Here is a 24,726-nt window from a genome sequence, read left to right as displayed (position 1 = left end):
ATATGCAATGCCGTCATAATCTGTTTTCTCTGAATGAAAAAAAATGGTTGTAGAAGAAAAATACATGCATGGAAAATACATCTCTGGTGAATTATAACTTGTATGTTTTAAGATGTTTTATGAATAACATGTCAATATAAACTGTTGATTGCAATTTATGTTGAACTTAAGCTCTATATTTCACATGCATTTTGACATTGTTTATAGCCTTGTTATGACGTCGAGTTTTAGTTTCATTTGCCTTTAGCTATCTACGGTAATGTTTGTATCTTGTTACTACAACTTTCATGATATTTTACGATTTCCCGAATGATGGCCAATATATTGTGCGGTCACTTTATGCCTAGGAATGATTACAACATACCTGAAAATTCAATGAAAGTTCTAATGAGTAAAACAAAGAGTTACTTTGGAGATGAAGCAACTAAAACGACGAAAGAATTACTTTGGAAATGCTTTAACCATAGAAATAAATCAGTAAGCATACTTTAATTAAAAAAAACATATGTTGTCAAGTTATTCTCATTTCTTTACTTTTTTCGGTATTTGATATCAAAATACAGATTCCAATTTTGATATACATTGAAATATTGGCTTTACATTTAAGATAGAAAGTTAAATAATTTTGAGCGAAGCTATTTATGCAGGAATAATGATCTGATTGTGCGTTTATAACAGTCAATTATTAACAGCCAATTATTAACAAATTTCTGCAGAATTATATACTGATATCTTCTCTGTTCCACTGCGTTATACATTAATTTCAATTTGTCGTTAATTTTTTTTTTTCGACAACATATTTTGCAAGTGTTTTGGACACGTTTTTCAACTAATGGTCGGCATTCCAATAGGAACAAATTGTGCTCCGCAACTTGCTGACCTATTCCGTCACTCTTATGAGGCTGACTTTAGCGCTTACCTGATCCAAAAGAAGAAACATCTTCTAACTAGATCCTTTATATTCAGTTTCCACTATATCGATGACGTATTGTTGTTAAACAATTCTATTTTCCGGGTTTTGATACATTGCATCTACCCCAAAGAACTTGTGATTAAGCCTCATATCTGTACCTACAATTAGAGATCGAGGCTAAAGGGTCCTTTCATCTGTAGTAACATCCCTTTAGCACCTGCGTATGGAGTTTTGATATCGCAATCCATACGTTATGCCGTAACTACGCAGACTTTTTGTATTGTTTAAGACTTCCTACAATTAGAATCTCCTAGAACAGGATTTATTGCTACAAGATTGAAGTCACTACTAGAAACGTTTTTTGGTCGTCATCATGAACTCGTGGATCGTTATGGTGTATCCATTTGTACCCGGAAAACTGAATTGTTCAACATGTCAAAGTTTTCCTTTCCTCTTTCTTCTATTCTGGACTTGACCTTTTAAAAGCAAGTCGGCGGGGTACGCCTGGTCTATGATCCCAGTTTTTATTGGAGTCCAAGTTGCTAATTTACCATTGTTGCTTTGTACGCATTCTTTTGGTTATTGTATGTTCTATGATGTATGTCTAGTTTCCATGAGGGTTTTGTCCCATGACTGCGTTCTTTTGATTCCCGATATAATTCTGTTCCCTTGAATACTCCATTAAACTATATGTACTTATCCATTGTCACTATTGTTTAATACTTACAGATACTAACTGTATATTCTATAGAAGATGAGGATACAAGTTTGGCTGAAATTGTACAGAACATCGTATTTAATGCTCTTATTAAAGGTTTGAGGAGTTTGATTCATAAATTAGGTAGAAAATCGATTTTACCATTGCAAATCTTATGAAGTGTGGAATTCGTAATGTACAAGTGTCGTTAAAAAAGTATTTTGTCGTCGATGAAGTCGGTTAATCGGTTATATACTTAATGTCTCGATAGAACACCAATTCTTCACCAAAACGTATGTATACTTTGTGATAACAAAAATACTCATGACAAGAACATTTTCATACGACACTTTTACAAATAATTCAGACAAGATTTCTTTGGATGTATTAAAAACGGTGTTTTATGTTTTCCTATTGAAATGAGTACTTATAATCAGTAGCATGTTTCCAATTTGCATTTAATTATTCGTCATCTTAGATTCAGTTTAAAAATCATGACACAGTAACGAAAGATCCAGCTGTATATTAGGTTGTGTGAAAAATATATATTTATATATTTCAAAACAGACGTGAACAAGGGAAAAAAACGTTATAAAGCTTTGAAAATGATACCCCGTTACCCATACTAGAAACTGCATACTCAAAAGGTAAATAATCAAAATTAATAAGCAGGAATTGGATGTAGATAAACTATTCACTAAAATCGCATTCCAAGATAAGACACACGGATTTAAATGATAGGTACAATTTAAACGTATAAATGTATGTGGTGGTTGTATGGGTTTTGAATACCCTATCAGCAATACCTGTAATATGGTGCAAATATAACCAATAAGAGGAAACATTTGATTATTGTCATTTTTAAAAAAAAATTAATAATGCCTTTTTGAAAATTTACATTAAATATGAATATGTTTCTTCATTATTTTATAAAGCTTAAAGTTATGGGCTATAAACATATTGTTTTGCTCAAACAGGGACTTTATATAATTAAGTATAAAAAACTAGGAAAATCCTTACTCCGCATTACTGGTTGCTGACTGGGATTTTCCTACACATACTAATGTAATCCAAATAGGTTACCAGTATACCTTCATCAGGTTAACTTTTTGTTAGAGTGAATTCTAACTTTCAGTGCTCCTTCTAAGGTCAAAGGATGACTTTGTATTGTTTACCAGTATAAGGAATTTTTCCTCTACTACTCCATAATTTTTCATATCACTTATTTTGTTCTGTTTGAAGGTTGTTGCTAAAGTCTTTTACATTTTTTTCTGCATAGATTGATGAATATTAGTGCATATGGTTGAATTCTTTTTATCACACTACACATACCTCCAACAAATTTGTTTCCATTTCTACTGACATGTGAAAACGGACTTTCTAGAGATAAATAGTCACTGAGGCTATAAATCGACATTACTGCATTATACAAATTGTAGAAATGTTTAATACTACCTTTTAAAATCATGAACTGGATTTTGCATCAATTTAATTCGTGTATATGTAAAAGAGACAACAACCCCACCGGGATGAAAATGTCAGTTCAAGGCCAGTTTGTGATATCTTGCCTTTATGTAATATAAATGATGAATAAAAAGGACCAGTATGCAAAGAACAAATAGCATTTAATATAAGTGTATTTTACTTATAATCAACTTAATCCAATAAAGCTGTTTAGTATTTTGAATTTTGTTTAGGTGTTTGTGACAATTAAAAATTGGAATACTTATGATATTTATACAAACATCGTTTTATGGTAAGAGAAATTTTTTACTGAAACAGGAATTTGGCCATTATTGAAACTCAATGTTGAGATTAACTTTACTATAAAGCATTAAATTTCATTTCAGAAGATAATTCCTTGAAATTTAAAATGAGACTTGTGCGAAAATGGAATAGATTTGACATTTTCCAAGAAGAAATCTTCCCTTTATGTGATATAGATGACAAAGAAAAAGGACCAGTATGTAAAGTAATCAAATATCATTTAACATAGGTGTATTTTACTTATAATCACTTTAATCTAATTAAGCTGTCCCATCATTTCGTGGTTGAAGCTAAAGACAAATCCATAATCAAACGTAAGATATTCCAAGTTGAATATATACTAAAATCAGAAGATACTTCTAATAGACAGTTAATTTTATGTCGGAGTCAATAAACAAATAACACAACGTTCCCTACTTGCCGTTGTCTTATCCATATTGCGTATGATTCTTTTGGAATTTTGCTAATTGTAAACGTGTTAGTAGACATGGTGTCCGACAAATTTCATCACATGTACAATAAGGACACAGAGGGAAAAAAAAGAATGAACGATCTATACTATAAGGTAAAGTCTTTGTCATGGAAGATTTGTATTGTTAATCGCATGTCTACTCTAGATGTACGTTTATATCTTTTTATTGCAGATTATGCATTTGAAAAACACATGAATTGAATAAAATCAAGCTGTAATTCTTATAAATTATATTTCCTTTAACAAATCATTAAATAAATATTCATCATTAAACATTTATTCTCAGACATTTTAATTTGTTAGATTCTACTAAGAACAGAAGTAATCAAGGGAACCAGACTCCAGCAGAAGTCAAAAGAATGTAATCTAGGGACGAAGACCAGACATGGAAAACAGACACACAAAAAAATGAGCAACTTTAGGACTTCACTAAATTGGGAACATGGACCAGGTGCATCTGTAGGGTGAGCGTCCTCTACTTTTCTAGAAATACCCACCGAGTTTCCCATAAAAAGTCACGTCCAGGGTAGACGAAAACGAAAAGGAAAACTATGACACATGGAACAAAGCCGTTTTCATGGTGCAGATGGATACACCGTAACGATCCACGAGTTTATGATGACGACCATAAAACGTCAGTAGTGATGTTCTGAATCTTGTATCAACATTACCCTGTTTCAGAAGCCTTATTGTAAGACTCTAGTGCGGTACCAAGAGTCTGCGTAGGTACAGCAAGCTCTGGCATAACGTATACGTTGACATGAAAACTACATATGCAGATGCTGAAGGAATGTTGCCACAGATGAAAGGAATGTTGACAATACGGAACGAAAAATCATTGCATTTGTTGTATAGTTTAGTCAGTATTTTTTATGTGTGTTAAGTATCCTTTATCTCAATTTCTTCGGGGTAGATGCGATGTGTAAATTCCCGAATACTAGGATTATTTATATAACGATAATCAAATCATCTATTTAGCCAAAACTGAGATTAAATGATCTATCTAAACGATGTTTGTGGATCAGATCAGCTGTAAAGTCAGTCTCATAAGAGCAAATGAATAATTCAGCAAGTAGAGAAGCACAATTTGTTCCCATTGGAATACCGAATATTTGTTGAAAAATGTATCCACCATACTTGACAATTATGTTGTCGATCAAAAATTGCAACATTTTGAAAACATCTTCTACGATATATTTGGACGATGATTTGCAATCGTCTTTTTACAAGTACAAGTATGGATTAAAAGCCTCGGGCATATGTACTGTAAAATCTGTTTCGGAAACACTGTTATGTAACAAGTTGAAAATTTGTAAGGAGATCTCCTGGATGCAACTTATTAGCACCTTAAACAATTTAAATAGGATAAAAAACCTCAGACTATATTTAAAGGCATCAAAATATTTTTATGCCTGTTAAGAAATCTTTTCCTCTGCATCATAGTATCTATCCTGTGTATGTTTAAAGCTGAATGATGTACTATTGAATTAAGGATTATTCAGATACTACTTCATCTACGAACGGAAATTAAGATTTACGGACTGGACTAGTCGCTTCTCTCTTTTTATGTAGTAGCTCTTTTAAGAAATTCAATTTTGTTTTTTCTTTAATAATCTTTATACATCAATTCATTTTCAGTGTCTTAAATCGAAAACAAAGTATAATGCTGGAAACATAAAACTACCTGAAAGAAAGGTAAGTAATGTCTATAAAAGACATTTTAAAAAGAACGTAGTTTTAGCATTACTGCAATCATTTCTAACGACTTAAATTGTAGTAAAATGATGAATATTCGAAGACAGGCTTTAAATGAAAATTATGTGTATCCACACACAAATATTTACCTTTTTGTCAGAATTACTATATTGATCCTCTGCCGCTTATTTACGTTTTCTGTTAAACTAATTCAAGCTAACCATTAATGATAATTCATGTTTTCTCAGACCATCCAATCCAAGTTCAACACACAAACTTGTTTCAATACAAATTTGATGAAATGAACTACTATTTTCTGTCTGTTGTTCTGTCTTTCGTTTAAACTATCTTCATTAGCTAACTGGGTTATTGCAAGATTTGTAATCTGTCAAATGCTTTTAATTAACCTGTTTACCCTGTTTTTATTTCATCATTTCTATCCAAGAAAAGACATATACAATGATTAAATCAGAAGGTGTTTCATAAAAATAGACGATGTTTACCCTGCTAATTTACCTGGTCCATGCTCCCGGATTTAAGTTGAGTCTGGATTGCTCATTTAGTTATGTTTTCGTGTACGTGTTATTTTGGTTATTCTATGATAATGTTTTGTTCGGTCGTTGTCCTTTGACTGATTTTGTTTGTTGTTGCTTTATTTATTTTATTTTTTTTTTGTTATCGTTCTCACCGACTCTTTGTTTGTGTTCTAAAAAAACGATCACCAAACCTCCGATAGGTCTTGCCCATATCAATCATTATACGGCGTAAACGACGTTTTCTGAGGCACAGGTGAAACATGTTTTAAATTAAAAAGGTTGCCTGGACCAACGGCCTCGCCAGCTTCCCATATAAAAAGAAATGTCGAACAGCGTGGTTTTTTGTTTCATAGGTAACACATATTTCTTACAAAAACATATTTCAGAACTTTATGATCGCACATTTTTGGTCATTCCCTTCGGGGGACTCGAACTGGTACCGCTGTGATATCTATGGCAACACCGCCTGCACAAAGTCCAGTGCCCTAGACCACTCGGCCAGCTAGGCTAAATGAAAATATAGCTTTAGCTGGTCGGGTCATTCCTCCTCGTAGGATTAATCTAGGACTGTAACTTAGTACACGATGTATGGTAGTACGGGACAGTTGATCTAGGTGTTATTATGTAGGATAGAGGATCAAATTAATGATGCATGTCACAACAGATCAATATTATACAAACGTCTCAAAATGTGACGAATCTATTTGCTACACTGCTCCATCGGATCAAATATAAAGTTCCCTCCACGGGGCTTGAACTCGTACCGCTGTGACATTTATGGCAACACTGCCTGCACTAAGTCCAGCGCACTAGACCACTCGGCCAGCTAGGCTATATAGTGAGTTCGAGACCCACGTAGGGAACGACCAAAAATTTTCTTCGCAAATTTGACAGTTCTAACATCGTTGGAAATTCGATCCGATGAAGCAGTGTAGCGAATAGAGTCGTCACATTCTAAGACGTTGTATATATACACATCTATTTATATTCAAGGTAGTGATCAAAGGTTATTAGAAGATATAAAAAAGGAAAGGATTATATTTCAACTGTTTGTATGTTGTATTTTTGCAAACCGCAAAGAACTGGCAACTTTAATGTGAAGAAATGTGACAATAATATCTGTAAGTAAACTAATCGACTTCACATAATGTTACACGAGTTTATGAGTTAGCAAATATTCCTGACCAAATACACATTTTTTTCTCAAAATACCCGCTAGCAAAACAGATGCGTACTTTGAACAAAATATTTATTCCTGTGGTCAAATAGTACGCACATTATCTAGCCATTAATCGATTATTGAAATCTATACTAAATTAATTATGGCCTTTGCGTTTAAAATTTGCAACAGATGTTCATTTTTTCATTATTTATCTGCGTATGGTGTATATCACAACCCATACGTTATGCCAGAGATTTCCGTAACATTGCATTTTTTATTGTATCGTAATATACTTCTTTAAATTAGGCTTCTAGAATAGGGCTCCCTTGCTACAAGATTTAAGTCATCACTACAAAATGAGTCGTCATTATGAACTCGTGGGTCGTTATGATGAATCCATCTACCGCATGGAAACCGATTTATTAACTGTATCATAGATTCCCTTTCTTTTTCGTATACCCCGGATGTGACATTTCATTATTAACATTATCAACTCGGCGAGCGTTACCGGAAAAGAAGCGGACGCTTACACACCCAGTGCACATGGTCCAGGCTACAGATTTTTGTGATGTCGGTGTTGCTCATTTCCATTGTATCTTGGTGTAATTTTTTATAATTCATTTTCTCCGTTATGTTATTTTTTCCTATGTCGATTCGTTATTTTTGGATTACAGTAAAACCAAACCATGAATAATCCGTTGACAAGATACTTTCATAACCAAATGTCTTAAAACTACTATAGAAAGATATGTATTTATGTAAGTGCAGCTTGGCATGTATAAACATTGCATCACATTCATACACTGTCATCATACTAAAGATATTTATATCCCCAACATACAGGAGGGTATATAGGAATTACCCCATCTGTCCGTCTGTCTTCGTCCAATCGTTACCATTTCTTGTAATCGCAGCTTCTCCTAAACCGCTCAAGGGATTGTAATGAAACTATACACCAAGGTTGGGTATCATATGTAGATGTGCATGGAGTAACATAGTTATTGTCTGAGGACTCCAAAGGCAGATAATTCAAGTTAAGGGTTTTACATGTTAAGGTCTTGTAAGTGTTACTCAGGGGAATTTGGTAAAAGTTAATAGGATGTTTGGTATTGTATTGTAGTTAGATGTGCATGAGGGAGTATAAATACTATTGGATGATGAAAAAAAAGATAATCCAACAAGCGTATTACATCTTAGTCTATTTGAGCGGGAGTATTTTTTGTGAGCATTGTATTACAGTTAAAGAATATAAATTTGATTTTTTTTCTAACAATGTACTCATAAATTCAAAACAATATCAATGCATTTTAAACCTGTATAAACTGAACACTGTCATAACCGAACACATTCTAAAGTCCAAAACAGGTACGGTTTAAACAGGTTTCCCTGTATATACTTTTGATTACCGTTGTCATCCTGATTCCCTAGAATATATGAACAACGTAAATATCATTAATATCAAATTATTCGGGAAAAACAGACTTATTTTAGCATTTTCTCATTTACCATTTCTAGCATATAAGGATTTTACTGTCAACATTATCAGCATCAATCTATAGGATGTAGTTGATATTGATTTTTTTCTTTTTTTTTTCATCTATATCTGTCACTTAAGAAATTAATCAATATATTATAAATAATATCAATTCAAAATATAAATTAAGGGTAATGCTATAAATACGTATCGTCTGAAACATATGAATGTCCATATTAAAGAATTTGAATGATGCCCAAATGTGCTAGATTGCCTAATTATCAATTCTTATATTTGGAAAAGATTTGACACGTACTTTGAAATTTTGAAGATATTTTGGGTGACCATTAGCTCTGCTGTTTTGTTTTTTGATACTGGTGTTGGAGTCATAATTTGTTTTAAAGCCGATGCCGTATCGCAAGAGGTACAGCTCTGTTTGCCAGCATCATATTAAAAGAGTTGTCACATCTAGCTTTTAAACAACATTTATTAGAGATACACAAATCTTGTAGCGAAAATGCTTGGTAAGTTGAACCAAAAAACTACAAAATAGTTTATTTTTATTTTGCGATAGAGGTGACGACGCCTATGATACATCATTCACATACTAGGAAGGTTACTCTGCATACATTTAGTCAACGTGATTTTGCAGCAAAATTTCAACTATATACTAAATGCAGATATACCCATCACATGAACATTTCAATAATTATTAAGAAGTTTATGATCTATGAATAAACATATATTTGCAATGTATTGAAAGCCAATAAATACTAAAATAAGAAACGAAATCTGACACTGATTAGTTTATCAAATTATCCCAAAAGAGCAATATTATTTAGTTCCTAATTCAATAAATGTACAATGTTGAAACCAAAACATTTGGAAATTATTCAAACGTTATTTGACGTTCGAGACAATAAAGAAAACCAGCGTTGAATCCAACACTAATGGATGCAAACGGTCAACTATCAGTATTCGTACCTCTTATGTTATTAATTTCCTGAATTACATCTGACACATTGTTATCATTATCTATTAGAAATAAAGTTATAAAAAAGTTATTGAACGATTAATGGTGAATCATTTATAACGAACAAATTACTATATATTCTGGAAACATTTAGTCTAGTCATTTTTAAATATGTTCATCCATATTTGACGCAAACACATGGTTATTTATTAGACATATTTTGTTCATTTTTTAAGTTATTTTGAAGAGTTAGCGTCTTCCGTTATAACTGAACTTTTTGAACTGGAAAATACTTCTGCCCAGAATTTGCTGGTGACTTTAGTCAAAAGATACGATTCAACGCCTCTTGAGTTAGCACACAACGGTAAACTAATGAGATTTGTTGCTGCTACACCATGCCAAGTGTTACTTTAGAAGATATGGATGGGGGAGATGGAAGGCAATACTTCCTACTGGAAGGTATTGTTCTTATATATTATTTCATATGAGTGAAAGAATATATTAAAATCCGTGGGCTAAATGAAATCTAAAGCGAAAACGGACATAGAACTAGTCACACAACACATTAATGACCGATGTAGGTCGTCTGTCGTACAGTACATTGACACTCCGTACTAGTCAATAGGTGATAGTCACGTTAGCTAAACTTTCTTCGTCTCTCTGCATATGGTCATGTAGCCTTTGTGATAGCCAATTAGACCTGATAAGGTTTAGCCTTCCTTAGATCGTTAATAAAAGGAAATCACAGAAATTGCACTTCACATCGAGTCGTCTAGGTTTGTTGAACGCTTTCTTCCTTTTATATATTTTGTTAATTGTGAGATAAATGTTATGAGAAGAGGCATGATCTTGTGTTCCAGTAATGTGTCTTTAGTAATCAACATAGTAAAAGCTTAAATTTAAGGACTGTGCATATTGTTCTTCTGCTGGATGATGTTACAAATTAAATCTGCCTTGCAAGAACGTTGCAAAACAATCCGCAGATAGAGGTACACAATTGGGGCCTATCTACTTAACAAAAAATATGTATTTTTCATCACAAAATTCATAATATCAATGATTTAATATTTTTGTTGGATTTCAAATTAGCTTTTCACAAATTAAAAACTGTTTCGGTTAATAACGAATTATTTCAACACTTGCATCTACACCAAAGAACTTGCGATAAAGGAAACTACAGACAGTGTAAGGTAAGCCTCATATCTTAACCTACACTTAGAAATCGATGTTAACGTAATGACTTTTCATTCAGAATTGTCAACTTTCCTCTCATCTGTGGCACCATCTCTTCAGCACCTGCGTATGGAGCGTTCATATCACAACTCATACGTTATGCCAGAGCTTGCCGAAACTACGCAGACTTTTTGTATATCACGCTAGAATTTTAACAAATAGGCTTCTGGAACAGGGTTATGTTGCTACAAGATTGAAGTCATTACTACAGAAGGTCGTCATCATGAACTCTTGGAACGTTATGGTGTATCCATCCGCACCATTAGTTCCCTTGTTTATCCTTGCCATTGTTCGTTAATACCCACATCTGTTTTGCAAATTTCAAATCTTTGTAAATATTGTAAATAATCGTTACCGTAAACAACCTATAAAAAAATTCTAATCACCTTCCTTGTTCTTTACTATTTAGATTTTCATAGGAGTAATGTTGCCAGTTTTGATAATGGATATTGGATTTATTAACATGCTAAGAATAGACAAAGACATTAAAGGAAAAGAGGATCGGTGTCATCAAATTAATAACTCAAACATTGCAGACAAAGACATTGAAGAAAAAGAGGATCGGTGTCATCAAATTATTAACTCAAACACTGTAGACAAAGACATTGAAGTTAATAACTCAAACACTGTAGACAAAGACATTCAAGTTAATAATTCAAACACCACTAAACACTGTTTCCTGGAGGACCAAGTGATTCGAGTAGTTCATTTTTATAAGACACCAATTTCAACGTTCTTCGTCTATGTGGTAAATAAATTATTCATTTAAACAAGAATGGTTACCAATAAGATATAGGAAAAGCATAAACTTTTAAACAACAAAAACTTATATAGCCCAATTGATATTCCTTTATTTAATTTAATAGAATTAAAAGTGCAATAATCGCGATAATTTACCCCGTATTTTGACCGTTTTTCATACATGTATATATTTCGGGAAATTTACAGAGACATTCCATTTGCCGGTATTAATATCGAGCGCTTGTCGTTGAGTAAATGAAATAAATGTCGGAACAGGACATCGCCTATCTTTTTAGCAGAGCAGAATAAGTCGTTTCCATAGAAATAGAACGAATCGAATTCAAATGTATAGTTAACAAAAGCAACGTAGCGTTCTACAGATCAGTAAAACAATCGTGAACCGCACAAAAAATAACTTTTAACATGGTGTATACGTGGCTGGTATCGAACTTGAAACGACTTATTCGGCAATGATCCGTATTGATTAACTGAACATTTGACATGAATTTCAATGTTCTATAAAATGTACCAGCGGTATTGTGATTGTAACTGACCGAAAAAGTATAGAAACTCATCCGATAACTTACGGGACTGAATTAACATAAAAACGTATTGATCATGTTTCTGTTAAAAGAAAACATCTACATGAATAAACATTTTATACATATATTCTAAATAAACTCTTTCAAAAGCAATATACAGTCATATTGCTCGTGCGATCGGGCCAATATTCATGACATAACCTAATGATATAATAGTTCAATGAATAATTACAATAAAAGAAATTCAGACATTTTTTAGTAAAAATGAAGAAATAAACTCAAACATATGGTGCACACTAAATAACCTTCGCAACATGTTATTTTTAAGTGTGCACTACGGGCATTGATGTTATTTAAAAAAGAAGACCAAAAAATATAACAGTCATTCCTTATAATTTAATATAAATACCAAACGTCAACTCAACGAGTAAATCATTTTTAAAAACTTTGATGACGTCACAGTCATCACAAACTGTGGCCTATGAGGTGATAATCAGAAACCGTGTTACGTCTGGAATTAAATTATTCTTCTGTAAATTAGCTAAGCATAATAGTTATTCATATTGTCAATAAAAGTGCTGTGTAATACTAATGACTTACGAACTTATTCATTTACGACGCAATGTGCTTCGTCGCACGTAAACCATTTGGCATTTAGAGCAATAGGTCAAAATAATATTTATTAACTTATTTCGTTTAAGAAATGTTTCATTCTATTACCTGGAGGACAGAAATTAAAAACAATAAAAGAGCAGATGCTCTTGACACTTGATAACATCATGAACATATGACTATGGCTATAAATAGCCTCTTTTTTTTCTGTCAAGTAGTATATTGCAATTGTAAAAAAAAAATCACAAGAAATTCAAACCAACTTCTTTAGTTCTTTATTTTGTGGCCTGTCAAGTACTACATCAATAAGATATCGGTATTGTTTAAAGGAAAAGAAATTTCCAAGAGTATACAACTAAAGTATATTGATATGTTGTGTACTGCTCTTTAACTACTACCCGTGTTACTGCAAATATGTATATAGATAATTTAATACAAATGCAAACTAAAATTGCATATATTTCATATTTCTCGAAATTCTAATATTTTTGTTTTTTGTTTTATTTTGTTTTGCTTTTGTTTTTTTTTTAAGATATTTTACATATTATTCATCACCATATTCTCGTGCTTTCTGCTGAGTGATTTGCATCCAGTGACAGAAAAAGCACCGTCATGGATGGAATGTGTAACTTGGATATTAGTTGTATCTCTTGTAATCGAAGAACTGTGTCAGGTAAATTTTCCTTAAATTGATTTTTGAAAACTATTATGCCTCGTTTGATGATTTGAAAGTAACCAACATAACTTCTTTTATGATATGTCTTGCTTGATATTGACCCTTCTCTTCTTTGTTTCAATTTTCAAGAATGTCGAGTTCATGCGTTTCATCTTTTCATACCGTAAGAAAAAACGCATTAATTCGAGAGAGAAAAAAATATATATTTGTGTGAATTGTAAAAGTAAATTGCGGAACTGATAAACTCGTCATAGTTATCAAAGGACTCGTCAAACATCACTAAGAAGTCAGTAAAGTGGCTATATACATGTAAAACCTCTGGAATACCTTAACTACTGAGCAATATGAACACCATGTGTAGTGGAAACCGGTATGTTGCTGCGCAAAGGATGGAATTTTATTATTTTAAAATCAAATTTTATTATATATATTTTTTTTAGTTTTTGCTTTTTGTATGTTTGTTTGTTTGTTTTACTAACTCGCCTGGCCTAATGCTATGTAAATATACTTAACATAGAGATAGCAGTGTTTTGTCGAATGTTCCCAGTGTAATAAATTTCGGTAATTTACTTTGTGAAATAAATTCGGTAATTTCACTTTTTCCCGCTAAACGTCATATCTTTGATATCAATCCGCAAATCACAGATTTTAAAATTAACATTGAAAATATGGATAAATCATGAATAAAATCTATCTAATAAGAACGATAATTAATTGGTTATCGTGAATGACCAGAATATGTTCACTTGCGCCAAGAAAGCTTCAAGATTTCAACTCTTTCGCGCAATAAGTTCAACACACTCGTTAAATCTAGGCGTTCTTCGGCATTCGTGGTAATATTTTGTTTATTCACTCTTTAATTAATTATCCTATTAATCTTCCTTTTATTATTATACCAAAACTTTACAAAGATCCTTATAATCAGTAGTATATTAATGGCTCTGCTGTGCTCAACATAACCCCTTTCAAACGTGTATATTTACTCGTAGCAGTGACAAATGAACTCAAGGGTTAATGTGATAAACTATACTCTACAAAAGGTGTGATTCAGAAAAAGATTTTCAGAAAGTCAGAGAAACATACTGTTATACGTCTTTTATGGTAGCCTTAACTTTTGTAGTAGTATAGTAACTTTGGATTTTTCTACTTTATACATAACTCTTTCACATGACAAGTAAATTCAGTTTTTAACATATTCACCAATATTTCCATTAAAAAGGAAAAAGAAGATATGTTTATTGAGTGTTAGGTAAAGAAAAGAACTATTTTGTGATTGACAAGAAATACCCAGAGTCTGATGCTGAAGAAAATTGGAATATACATATGGGAACAAATTGTGCGCAACTCTTGGCTTATAATTTTATATCTATTTGTATGATACTTAGACTTTACTAGTGCTTTTACGGTAAAAACAGAAACCACCAGCTCCATTTTAGTTTCCGTTATATAGAATTACGCTGGCGAAGCAGGACATGCTTACCCTTCTAGGGCACATGTGTCACTCCCATATTTTTGTGAAAGTTGATATTGCCAGTTCTTTAGTATTTTTGTGTATGTCTTCTTTTTCTTCCCTGCATTTTGTACTATATAAAATCTATCATTTTTGTTTAACTACATTGTGTATATTGAATATACGTTGCAAGTGAGTATAATTCGGTAATTATCTAACAACATTAATCAGCTCCGTAACACTTGTCAAACACAATTAACATTCTCATTCAGTTTAGCTGCATTTTATGATTTAATTATAGTAGATGACTGGGAAATTGTAAATAAATATCCGAAATTCACAAATTCGAACAAGGTAACAAACAATTGCAATAAAATTTATGCCATTATCAGTTAATAAAGAGAAATAATGATTTGATACGTTTATGATGCTTTTTTGTTAAGAAACTTTAAAATATATGCTAAGTCATTCACTTTCAATACAAAATAAATTCCATGTTCTCTTTAATTCCATAACGAGTTTAACATAAAAGAATATATAAAGAGTATCTTCTCAATTAAAAGTTAAAAATTGTTGACACAAATAGTTCAATAAATGTGAATTAATTACAACTAAACAAAGCATTATAATTCCTTAAAATATACTTCAATTCATTGGAGATTTCTTTATAAATAATAAAGAAAGATCATTCTTAAATTAAAGTTATTGATATGTTTTTCTTTCAGCTATTTGAATATAAAACATCGGGGAAAAACCACCTCTGGATTTTATTCGATTCGGCTGCAACTGTATGTTTTGCGGTTGCAGTTGTTTTGAGGCTTACTTTGGAGGATGACAATTTCTTGCATGCTCGAAATGCATACTCTGTCTGTCTCGCTCTTTTTATCGTGAGATTTTTGCAGTTCTTCTACATAAGCAGACGCATAGGACCGAAAGTTATCATGCTTGAGAAATTGGTACTTATTCATTAATAATGACAATTTAACTTTTTTCAAAAGATTTTTTTCAGTTTGATTATGTATCATTTACATATTTCGTATTCATTCGGCTTATATAAAATCGAAAAGCATATCAAAATATTACAATTTGAAAAAAAAAATAAAGTAATATAAGCAAATTTAAAGGTTAAATCTGATTAGTTATGCATGTGGAAAATTCAAATATAACAAACATTCAACGGTTAGTTATATTTGTATATATTCAAAGACTTACATCGTGATATCTTTATTTAAAACTGCATTATCTGCCAAATTCAGTTTTGATTCTACATAATTTTGCTGATTCAATGAAACAAGTTTGTTATAATGCAATTAAAGAAATAAATACTGATAATACCTACAGAATATTATAAAAACAACGTTTCTTGAATCAAAGAAGATCGGTTTTGTTTGTTTGTTTGTTTGGGGTTTAACGTCCAAGCAGCAGTATTGCAGTATATTCAGACGATAGAAGATCGGTAGCTCTGATCAAATTATTTTTCGCCAGTACTTTCGGAGATTACTTCTTTTTCATCTTGGTTAAAAAAATACAATATCGTATACATAGGTAAGCACGTGTCTTGTACAAACATTTCATTTCATCTATTTCTTGGTTAGTTTTCAAATAAATAATGACAATAACTGACCATATTTGTGCCACATTATATCACAATACGTAAATTACAAAAGAATCTTTGCGTTATATTCGAACTTTTTTCATTTACGGCTTGAATCCGTCGGTCTTCATCGCCGTTGATTAACCACTTTTGCTTTGCAATAAAGAATCAACCCTTGCAGCACATGCGCGAATTAAGGTCACCAGAAGTCGCATGCATACGAATTTATCTAGGTCGCTTTTTTTTCGTTTTGCAAGATAATAAATGTATCGACAGCTATTTCATGTAATTAATGCATTTTATTTGTGACTATCAATTCAAATTAAACTGGACCAGTACAATTTAGTAGAAAAAAATTCAAAGTTAAGGTATATTTCAACAAAAACAAAAATTATGAAAATGACAGCTGATGCAGCTTTAACATTTACTTGACATCATTTAAAAAAAAAACCTGAAATCGACATTCTGATGAAATGTGTTTTACTCTTTCAGATATTTGATGTCTTGTTCTTTTTTATCCTCTTTGCGATATTTATGTTTACTTTCGGTATCGTTTACCAAGTTATTTTGTTTCCAAACACACTACTTTCCTGGCAGCTGTTTAAGGAGATAATTTACATGCCATATTGGCAACTGTATGGTGAACTATTTATAGACAATATAAGAGGTAAGTCAAATGTTAGTTTCAATATTTTATCGTTTTTATGTAATTTAAATAAAATTCAGCGCTAGAGTAGGACATGGTTCATCTAATTTCGAAAACGCCATGAAACTGATACAAAATATGCATTAGTCTGATAAAGGTGTTTATTGCATGTCAATGTTTATTGCTTCCGATTTTGGCTAAATTAAAATGCTTTAAAAAATCTAAAAGAGATGACAGTGGGAGTTCGTTCGAACTGATTTTTAAAAAAAATTATATGAAAAAATTATGTTCTTATTTTTTATCCTCTATTTATACATGAAACAAAAAAAGCCTTCTTTATTAAAATAGGATCAGAACCAAATGATTGTACAAATGACATTGAAGCGTATCAGAATGGACCCTTAACTAGATGCCCCACGTCTAGTTCTTTCAATACGGTTATGCTGGCTATTTATCTGATCTTCATAAATGTATTGTTATTGAACACCTTGATTGCTATGTTTTCGTGAGTATATCATTTTTTTCCTTATCTAATGTTTTTTTTATATACTTTATCAAATTTTGAAAAGGTGTTGATAATAATAATTTTAACATGAAGAAATGAATCGACTATTGGTCATATTCAAAAGGAATGGTTAAAAAGGAAAGCCATTAAAACAAATGGCAATATTAAGGTAAAAACCGGAATGTTAGAAACCACGTGAATGGCCCTTGCTTGGTACAGGCATTTTCCATGGACCCGTAAACAACCTCAGATTTTAAACAAGCTGTAGCATATTTTGAACGTAATACTTTATAATCACAATAATTTGCGTTGTGACATTTAATATACCTAATTAGGTGTAGCATTTACGCGATTAGGTATATGAAACGTCACATGAAGTATTCTTTAGATAATGCATGCCTTACTATATATATATCACCATTAATATACCTGTGACTTATACACGTGTCTTGATTTGTTTTTTTTATTAGATTTACTATTCAAAGGGTACAAGAGAACTCTGAAATAATTTGGAAGTATAATAGATATACATTGATCAGGAAATACTATGAAAAGCCTAAAGTTCCAGTTCCAGTAGCCATTAATTTGTGGCGGTTATTTCGTTTTGTATATAAAAAATGTTCTTCCAGTTCATATGAAGATTTATTTGGTAAGTAACATTCACTAAAAATTAAAGTAATCTTTCTGATAGTTTTAACATGACAAATACTGTTTCAAACGAATATTGGAAAGCTATAATATCTCAATTGTTTACCCAAATTGTAAAATGGTGGGAGTTCAGGTTTCTATAATGTATTTTATTTGGTTTTGTCTACGTTAATACTGTCTCTTTGTCCCTTTTGCTTTCATTGTAATCTTTAGAATTGACTGTTGCTCATTATTTTCTTTATAAGTTTCCTTATCACTCAATTTCCTTGATTCTACTACTTAATAAATACTTCGTTTTAGCTTTGAATGCTACGTCTGATTACAATGTTTTTGAAAAACATGCTGTAGAGTTGTATTTCGATAACCCATCAAAAGCTCGAAGTTGGAATACCAGGAGAAATGGCATGTTAGTAGACGATGATGGGTATGTATATCTATGATCTATATCACAAAATATGCAAAAATGAAAATAAAAAAATATCTTACATCAGTTTGTATTGGGGTAAATTGATATAAAAACCAAAGATATTATTTGTATTTTTATAGTTACTCATTTTCAATATCCATATTATGGAATCGATGATGAGTTAACACGCCAAAATAAAATAAACAAATACAATGTTAATGGAAATAGCATTTTTGTCATATATTAACTATTTTTCAACGGAACTGGAAATGGAACAGCTCCCGCACTAAATAAATCATTTAAAATTGATTGCTTATTACTATTTATCAGAACACCGACAATTTAGACAAATGCTACAAATTTTTGGCAGTACAACAAAAAATCGTGCTCCATATGTTCTTCAATAGATAAATTATAAAAACATTGCTTTTGTCACGATTTTTACCATTTTTTTCTTATATTATTTTATTTCATTTTATCTAATTATTTTATTGTCTTTATCATTTTCTCTTTTAATTTTCTTGAAATTTGTTAAATTCATTTATTTATCTATATATGTATTTTTTTATCTAATTTTGAAGATTTTTTTGTTCTGTATGTTATTTTTATCAATACTTTTTTTGCTATTTTTTATATGTGTCTTAGGAACGATCTTTATACAACTATACCTATAACAAATAATATTAGTGTCGTAGTAGCTCTTGATTTGTGAATGCTACCCCTTAGTCATATTTTTTAACAATTAAAAACAGTAAGGAACAAGTCGTTCGAAGATGCAAAGACAAAGTTTTCATGTCCTGATTATATCCATTACGGATAAAATTTCACGGATGACCCCAAAAAAATCCATTTTTGTGTAGGTTACAGACCACCAATTCAACCAATGAGCATTTAGAACGTACGCAAAAATAGTCCTACGCAGAAATTACCCCTGTTCCTCATAGTGCTGCGAAAAAAGTTCTCATCTTATTTAAAAAATTTAAACAGTTTCTGAAAGGAAAAACATTTCTGTACATTTTATAGGTGCATTTTGCTTCTTGTGATGTGAAGCCTAATCTCCATAATGATTTTTAAATATACCCCTATCTTGTGAAAACACTGGGATTTCCCATGCTATTTATAGACCCTTCACTTCCGGTGACCAGTACTGCACTGCAAGTCTGCTAACCCCACATGCCATTCTGAGGATTGTGAGCTGACATTTGTAGAATCATGCTGATATATAGTCCTCTGCAGGTTAAAGTTAATGTAAAGTCCAGAGAAACCATTGAATATTGTGAAATTAGCATAGAAGCCTATGGAAAGTGGAATTAGTGGTTTTTAGCCTGAAGATCAAGCCATGGCAAAATGAAAAGTTTCTTGAAATAGCTTTAAACTACTTGAAGATCTTGTTAACTTTGCCATGAGAGGAATACACTATAAAAATCCTTCAAAATATGCATTTTTTTAAGTTATAGGTCCAAATTATGGAAAATTGGTCTTTTTGGCTGATTTTTATGTCCTATCTTGTAAAAAGTGTGGAAAATTTAGTAAAAATATCAAATATTAAACTTTGAGGGCTATACTTACCTAAATATGGTGGTAATAAGCACTTGAAATCAAGTTTTGTGTAGATTTGAGCAAAAATTAGGTTAGAAATGAGGAAAAACTCACTTTCATTACTGCGGTTAAGGCCATATCAGCATTCCCCTATGGTAACATGGAAAATCCATTATTGAGTACTTTTTTGCTTTAGATGCCCTTTACTGGTCATGTTTTAATGTGAAAACACTGTATTTACAAATTTAAAGCCAAATATATCACCTTTTGTGAAAATGTAAAGATTTAGGATTTTGACATGTGATCAAGAAAAAGGGAAAGGCATGTCAGAAATAAATTTTTAAAAATAGACCAATTTCTCAGAAAATGATTACTTTTAAAACTATTTCTTCATTGATATTGTTAAAAAACAAATTGTGATTGATATTTTTTATTTGAAAAGTCAGAAAAAGTTCTTTGCAAATATTTAATGCATTTAAGTATGGTAGAATATTGTCACTTTTTTGCTCGCACAACTTGGTTACCCTATATTTAAAAATCAAATATTTAAAAAAGTGCTTGTCACATTTCACTGAAACTTTGCAAATGCATTCAGTATGTGTGTAGGAAGATACCTGTATAGTTATTTATTTTTTCTAAGACAAAAAGTGACTCTTTAGGTTACAGACCACCAATTCAACCAATGAGCATTTAGAACGTATGCAAAAATAGTCCTACGCAGAAATTACCCCTGTTCCTCATAGTGCTGCGAAAAAAGTTCTCATTTTATTTAAAAAATTTAAACAGTTTCTGAAAGGAAAAACATTTCTGTACATTTTATAGGTGCATTTTGCTTCTTGTAATGTGAAGCCTAATCTCCATAATGATTTTTCAATATACCCCTATCTTGTGAAAACACTGGGATTTCCCATGCTATTTATAGACCCTTCACTTCCGGTGACCAGTACTGCACTGCAAGTCTGCTAACCCCACATGCCATTCTGAGGATTGTGAGCTGACATATGTAGAATCATGCTGATATATAGTCCTCTGCAGGTTAAAGTTAATGTAAAGTCCAGAGAAGCCATTGAATATTGTGAAATTAGCATAGAAGCCTATGGAAAGTGGAATTAGTGGTTTTTAGCCTGAAGATCAAGCCATGGCAAAATGAAAAGTTTCTTGAAATAGCTTTAAACTACTTGAAGATCTTGTTAACTTTGCCATGAGAGGAATACACTATAAAAATCCTTCAAAATATGCATTTTTTTAAGTTATAGGTCCAAATTATGGAAAATTGGTCTTTTTGGCTGATTTTTATGTTCTATCTTGTAAAAAGTGTGGAAAATTTAGTAAAAATATCAAATATTAAACTTTGAGGGCTATACTTACCTAAATATGGTGGTAATAAGCACTTGAAATCAAGTTTTGTGTAGATTTGAGCAAAAATTAGGTTAGAAATGAGGAAAAACTCACTTTCATTACTGCGGTTAAGGCCATATCAGCATTCCCCTATGGTAACATGGAAAATCCATTATTGAGTACTTTTTTTGCTTTAGGTGCCCTTTACTGGTCATGTTTTAATGTGAAAACACTGTATTTACAAATTTAAAGCCAAATATATCACCTTTTGTGAAAATGTAAAGATTTAGGATTTTTGACATGTGATCAAGAAAAAGGGAAAGGCATGTCAGAAATAAATTTTTAAAAATAGACCAATTTATCAGAAAATGATTACTTTTAAAACTATTTCTTCATTGATATTGTTAAAAAACAAATTGTGATTGATATTTTTTATTTGAAAAGTCAGAAAAAGTTCTTTGCAAATATTTAATGCATTTAAGTATGGTAGAATATTGTCACTTTTTTGCTCACACAACTTGGTTACCCTATATTTAAAAATCAAATATTTAAAAAAGTGCTTGTCACATTTCACTGAAACTTTGCAAATGCATTCAGTATGTGTGTAGGAAGATACCTGTATAGTTATTTATTTTTTCTAAGACAAAAAGTGACTCTTTAGGTTACAGACCACCAATTCAACCAATGAGCATTTAGAACGTATGCAAAAATAGTCCTACGCAGAAATTACCCCTGTTCCTCATAGTGCTGTGAAAAAAGTTCTCATCTTATTTAAAAATTTTAAACAGTTTCTGAAAGGAAAAACATTTCTGTACATTTTATAGGTGCATTTTGCTTCTTGTGATGTGAAGCCTAATCTCCATAATGATTTTTAAATATACCCCTATCTTGTGAAAACACTGGGATTTCCCATGCTATTTATAGACCCTTCACTTCCGGTGACCAGTACTGCACTGCAAGTCTGCTAACCCCACATGCCATTCTGAGGATTGTGAGCTGACATATGTAGAATCATGCTGATATATAGTCCTCTGCAGGTTAAAGTCAAGGTAAAGCCCAGAGAAGCCATTGAATATTGTGAAATTAGCATAGAAGCCTATGGAAAGTGGAATTAGTGGTTTTTAGCCTATACCTACGCGGATCCGATACGGATGAACAAGGAAGTGTTTACGGGTTTTCGTGTATATTCAAAGTAGGGTGAATAAAGAAAGGGGCCATATTAACAAAAGGGATACGGAAAGATATAGAATGTTACAGTACGACACGGTTTGATATGAAACTACTCTTTTAAAGGCGTATACACTCCGGGTAGACAGTGGTTTTCTATGTTATAAGTAAGGGTAAGTAGGATAAGAACGGTCTAATATGGAACTCAACAACTCTTCTGGCTATGGATAAGCGTTAGTTTGAAACCATCTAGTCATTCCCATCTGGAAAAGGCCTTTATATGTCCGGTTTCCATACCAAATGTATCATCTGTCATGATAAAATATCTCATTGGTCGCTGTTGGATTTCCAGTTGACTACCTTTCAATGACCTTCATCCAGTCACCCAAGTACCAAATTTGAGCGTTAGGGCATCAATTCTTAACCATCGGAATATGTAATTGAGGTCGATAGGGGCCATGAGCAACAATGAGTGAGAACATTTATAGTTGTATTATATAGATCTTTCGTCTTTGAGGCTACTCGTCTGCCGTCTAGAGTATCCAACGTAAGAGGGGACTGCCATTGAACTGTTCAGATTTTGCTTGCCAGTGTTTCAGCCTGAGTCAGAATAGTATCCTCAGCATTGGCCTAAACAATTGTCTCGAATACATCCCGAACAAAATAACAGATGGTATTGTGCACAACCCGATAGCCATACATCAATGTTTGGTAGCTATCCCCTTAGCCAAGTATCTCAGGGCGAATACCAGTCCCTATTCTACCATTTTCTCAGCATCTGGTCACCTCTTTGTCAGTATTCAAAATGTCCAACCATTGCCCTGGCATTTTGAACCATATTAATATCTTGTTCCAGCCAATTAATGTTAAACTCATATTTTAACAATATAAAAAAATATCTCTGCGACAATACACTGACTACATTTAGCCCTTTAAGTATAGAGTCTTTATACTAAGTCTTATTTGTTGTCTTAGTCTTGATATTCTATGTTATCGTGATGTTACTTGGTTTACCGTATACATCTTTGAAAAACCTGGCTGATCCTGACTTATCTGTTAAGCAACGGAACGAGATCATGTTGTTCGTGACAAATCCAAAGCACGCCATATTGTATCTTTAGCAAATATGTGGTGTAACTGCACAAGTACGTAGTTAATCGTAAGTAACGCCTTGCCGAGTTCGGGCTTACGAATATTCACGGATTAATAGGCTATTATACGAATTACTACAAACCAACACAGATTATTACGAATCAAGCATAGTCATATGCGATGCAAATCCGGTGACGTGATCCGGAAATGTGTGACCGAGGCATTCGCCAAAGTTTAAAATAACGTTTCTTAAGTATGATTATAAACACAAGTAAATATAATATTCAAAATAGAAATGTTATTTAGATCCTCAGATGAACCGATGCTGCAGGAAGATCGTCTGGGTGGTCTTCGTGATGAAATGACTCGGGGATTTTAAACACTTCAGAAAGATGTTGAAGACACTAAGAAGGCCTTACAAAACCTAAAGTTTGAGATGGAAAACCGTGACAAGAATGCGGCCGAAACAAATAGTTTTGGAATAAGATAAATGACGCTGTACTTTTTATTTGAATTATTGATGTGACCTATTTGTAAGAAGCAGATTTGTGTTCGTATATTCGTTAATGTGTTGCTAGATTTATACAACAGAAAGCTTTGTTTCGTAGCTTGTTATTGTGACATTAATAGATACTTACATTGTATAGGAGATTGTCCGACCTTTTCATTTTGATTGTGTCGGTATACTGAATAAGATCTACAACACACTATAATTGATTTCTTTAGATCATTTGATCTATATCTTCTTTCTGATTGACTTTCATGGTCGAACACGACACATAAACAGCACATGCTAAAGGTATTACTTCATTTGAATAGATGGTCAACATAAGTTTATCCAAGACATA

At 32.1% G+C, this 24,726-nt stretch overlaps 2 protein-coding genes across 4 annotated transcripts; both read left to right on the top strand.

The window, feature by feature from the left end:
• The first annotated feature begins 44 nt into the window (after nucleotides 1–44).
• Nucleotides 45–8,386, top strand: LOC148614612 (uncharacterized). The gene is made up of 5 exons (XM_088590460.1): nucleotides 45–477; nucleotides 1,643–1,727; nucleotides 3,461–3,573; nucleotides 5,488–5,544; nucleotides 8,363–8,386. The coding sequence occupies exons 1-5, from the start codon at nucleotides 310–312 to the stop codon at nucleotides 8,384–8,386; spliced, it is 447 nt and encodes a 148-aa protein (XP_088446586.1). The 5' UTR covers nucleotides 45–309.
• On the top strand, nucleotides 7,072–24,726 carry LOC148614611 (transient receptor potential cation channel subfamily M member-like 2). Of its 3 annotated transcripts, none has more exons than XM_088588818.1 (10): nucleotides 7,072–7,201; nucleotides 9,926–10,148; nucleotides 11,332–11,670; nucleotides 13,350–13,490; nucleotides 15,669–15,899; nucleotides 17,030–17,204; nucleotides 17,532–17,688; nucleotides 18,159–18,337; nucleotides 18,637–18,760; nucleotides 24,185–24,726. In XM_088588818.1, exons 2-10 carry the CDS (start codon nucleotides 10,113–10,115, stop codon nucleotides 24,255–24,257), a joined length of 1,455 nt encoding a protein of 484 aa, XP_088444944.1. In that variant the 5' UTR covers nucleotides 7,072–7,201; nucleotides 9,926–10,112; the 3' UTR covers nucleotides 24,258–24,726. The 3 variants fall into 3 exon arrangements, with proteins under 3 accessions (XP_088444944.1, XP_088444943.1, XP_088444942.1); XM_088588817.1 differs by having other exon boundaries at nucleotides 9,121–10,148; XM_088588816.1 differs by having other exon boundaries at nucleotides 7,078–9,240.

This window comes from Perna viridis, chromosome 6, assembly GCF_037379345.1.
Source record: "Perna viridis isolate PV_CMFRI_1.1 ecotype Kerala chromosome 6, ASM3737934v1, whole genome shotgun sequence".
Lineage (NCBI taxonomy): Eukaryota > Metazoa > Mollusca > Bivalvia > Mytilida > Mytilidae > Perna > Perna viridis.
This window is presented reverse-complemented; position numbering and strand designations above follow the sequence as displayed.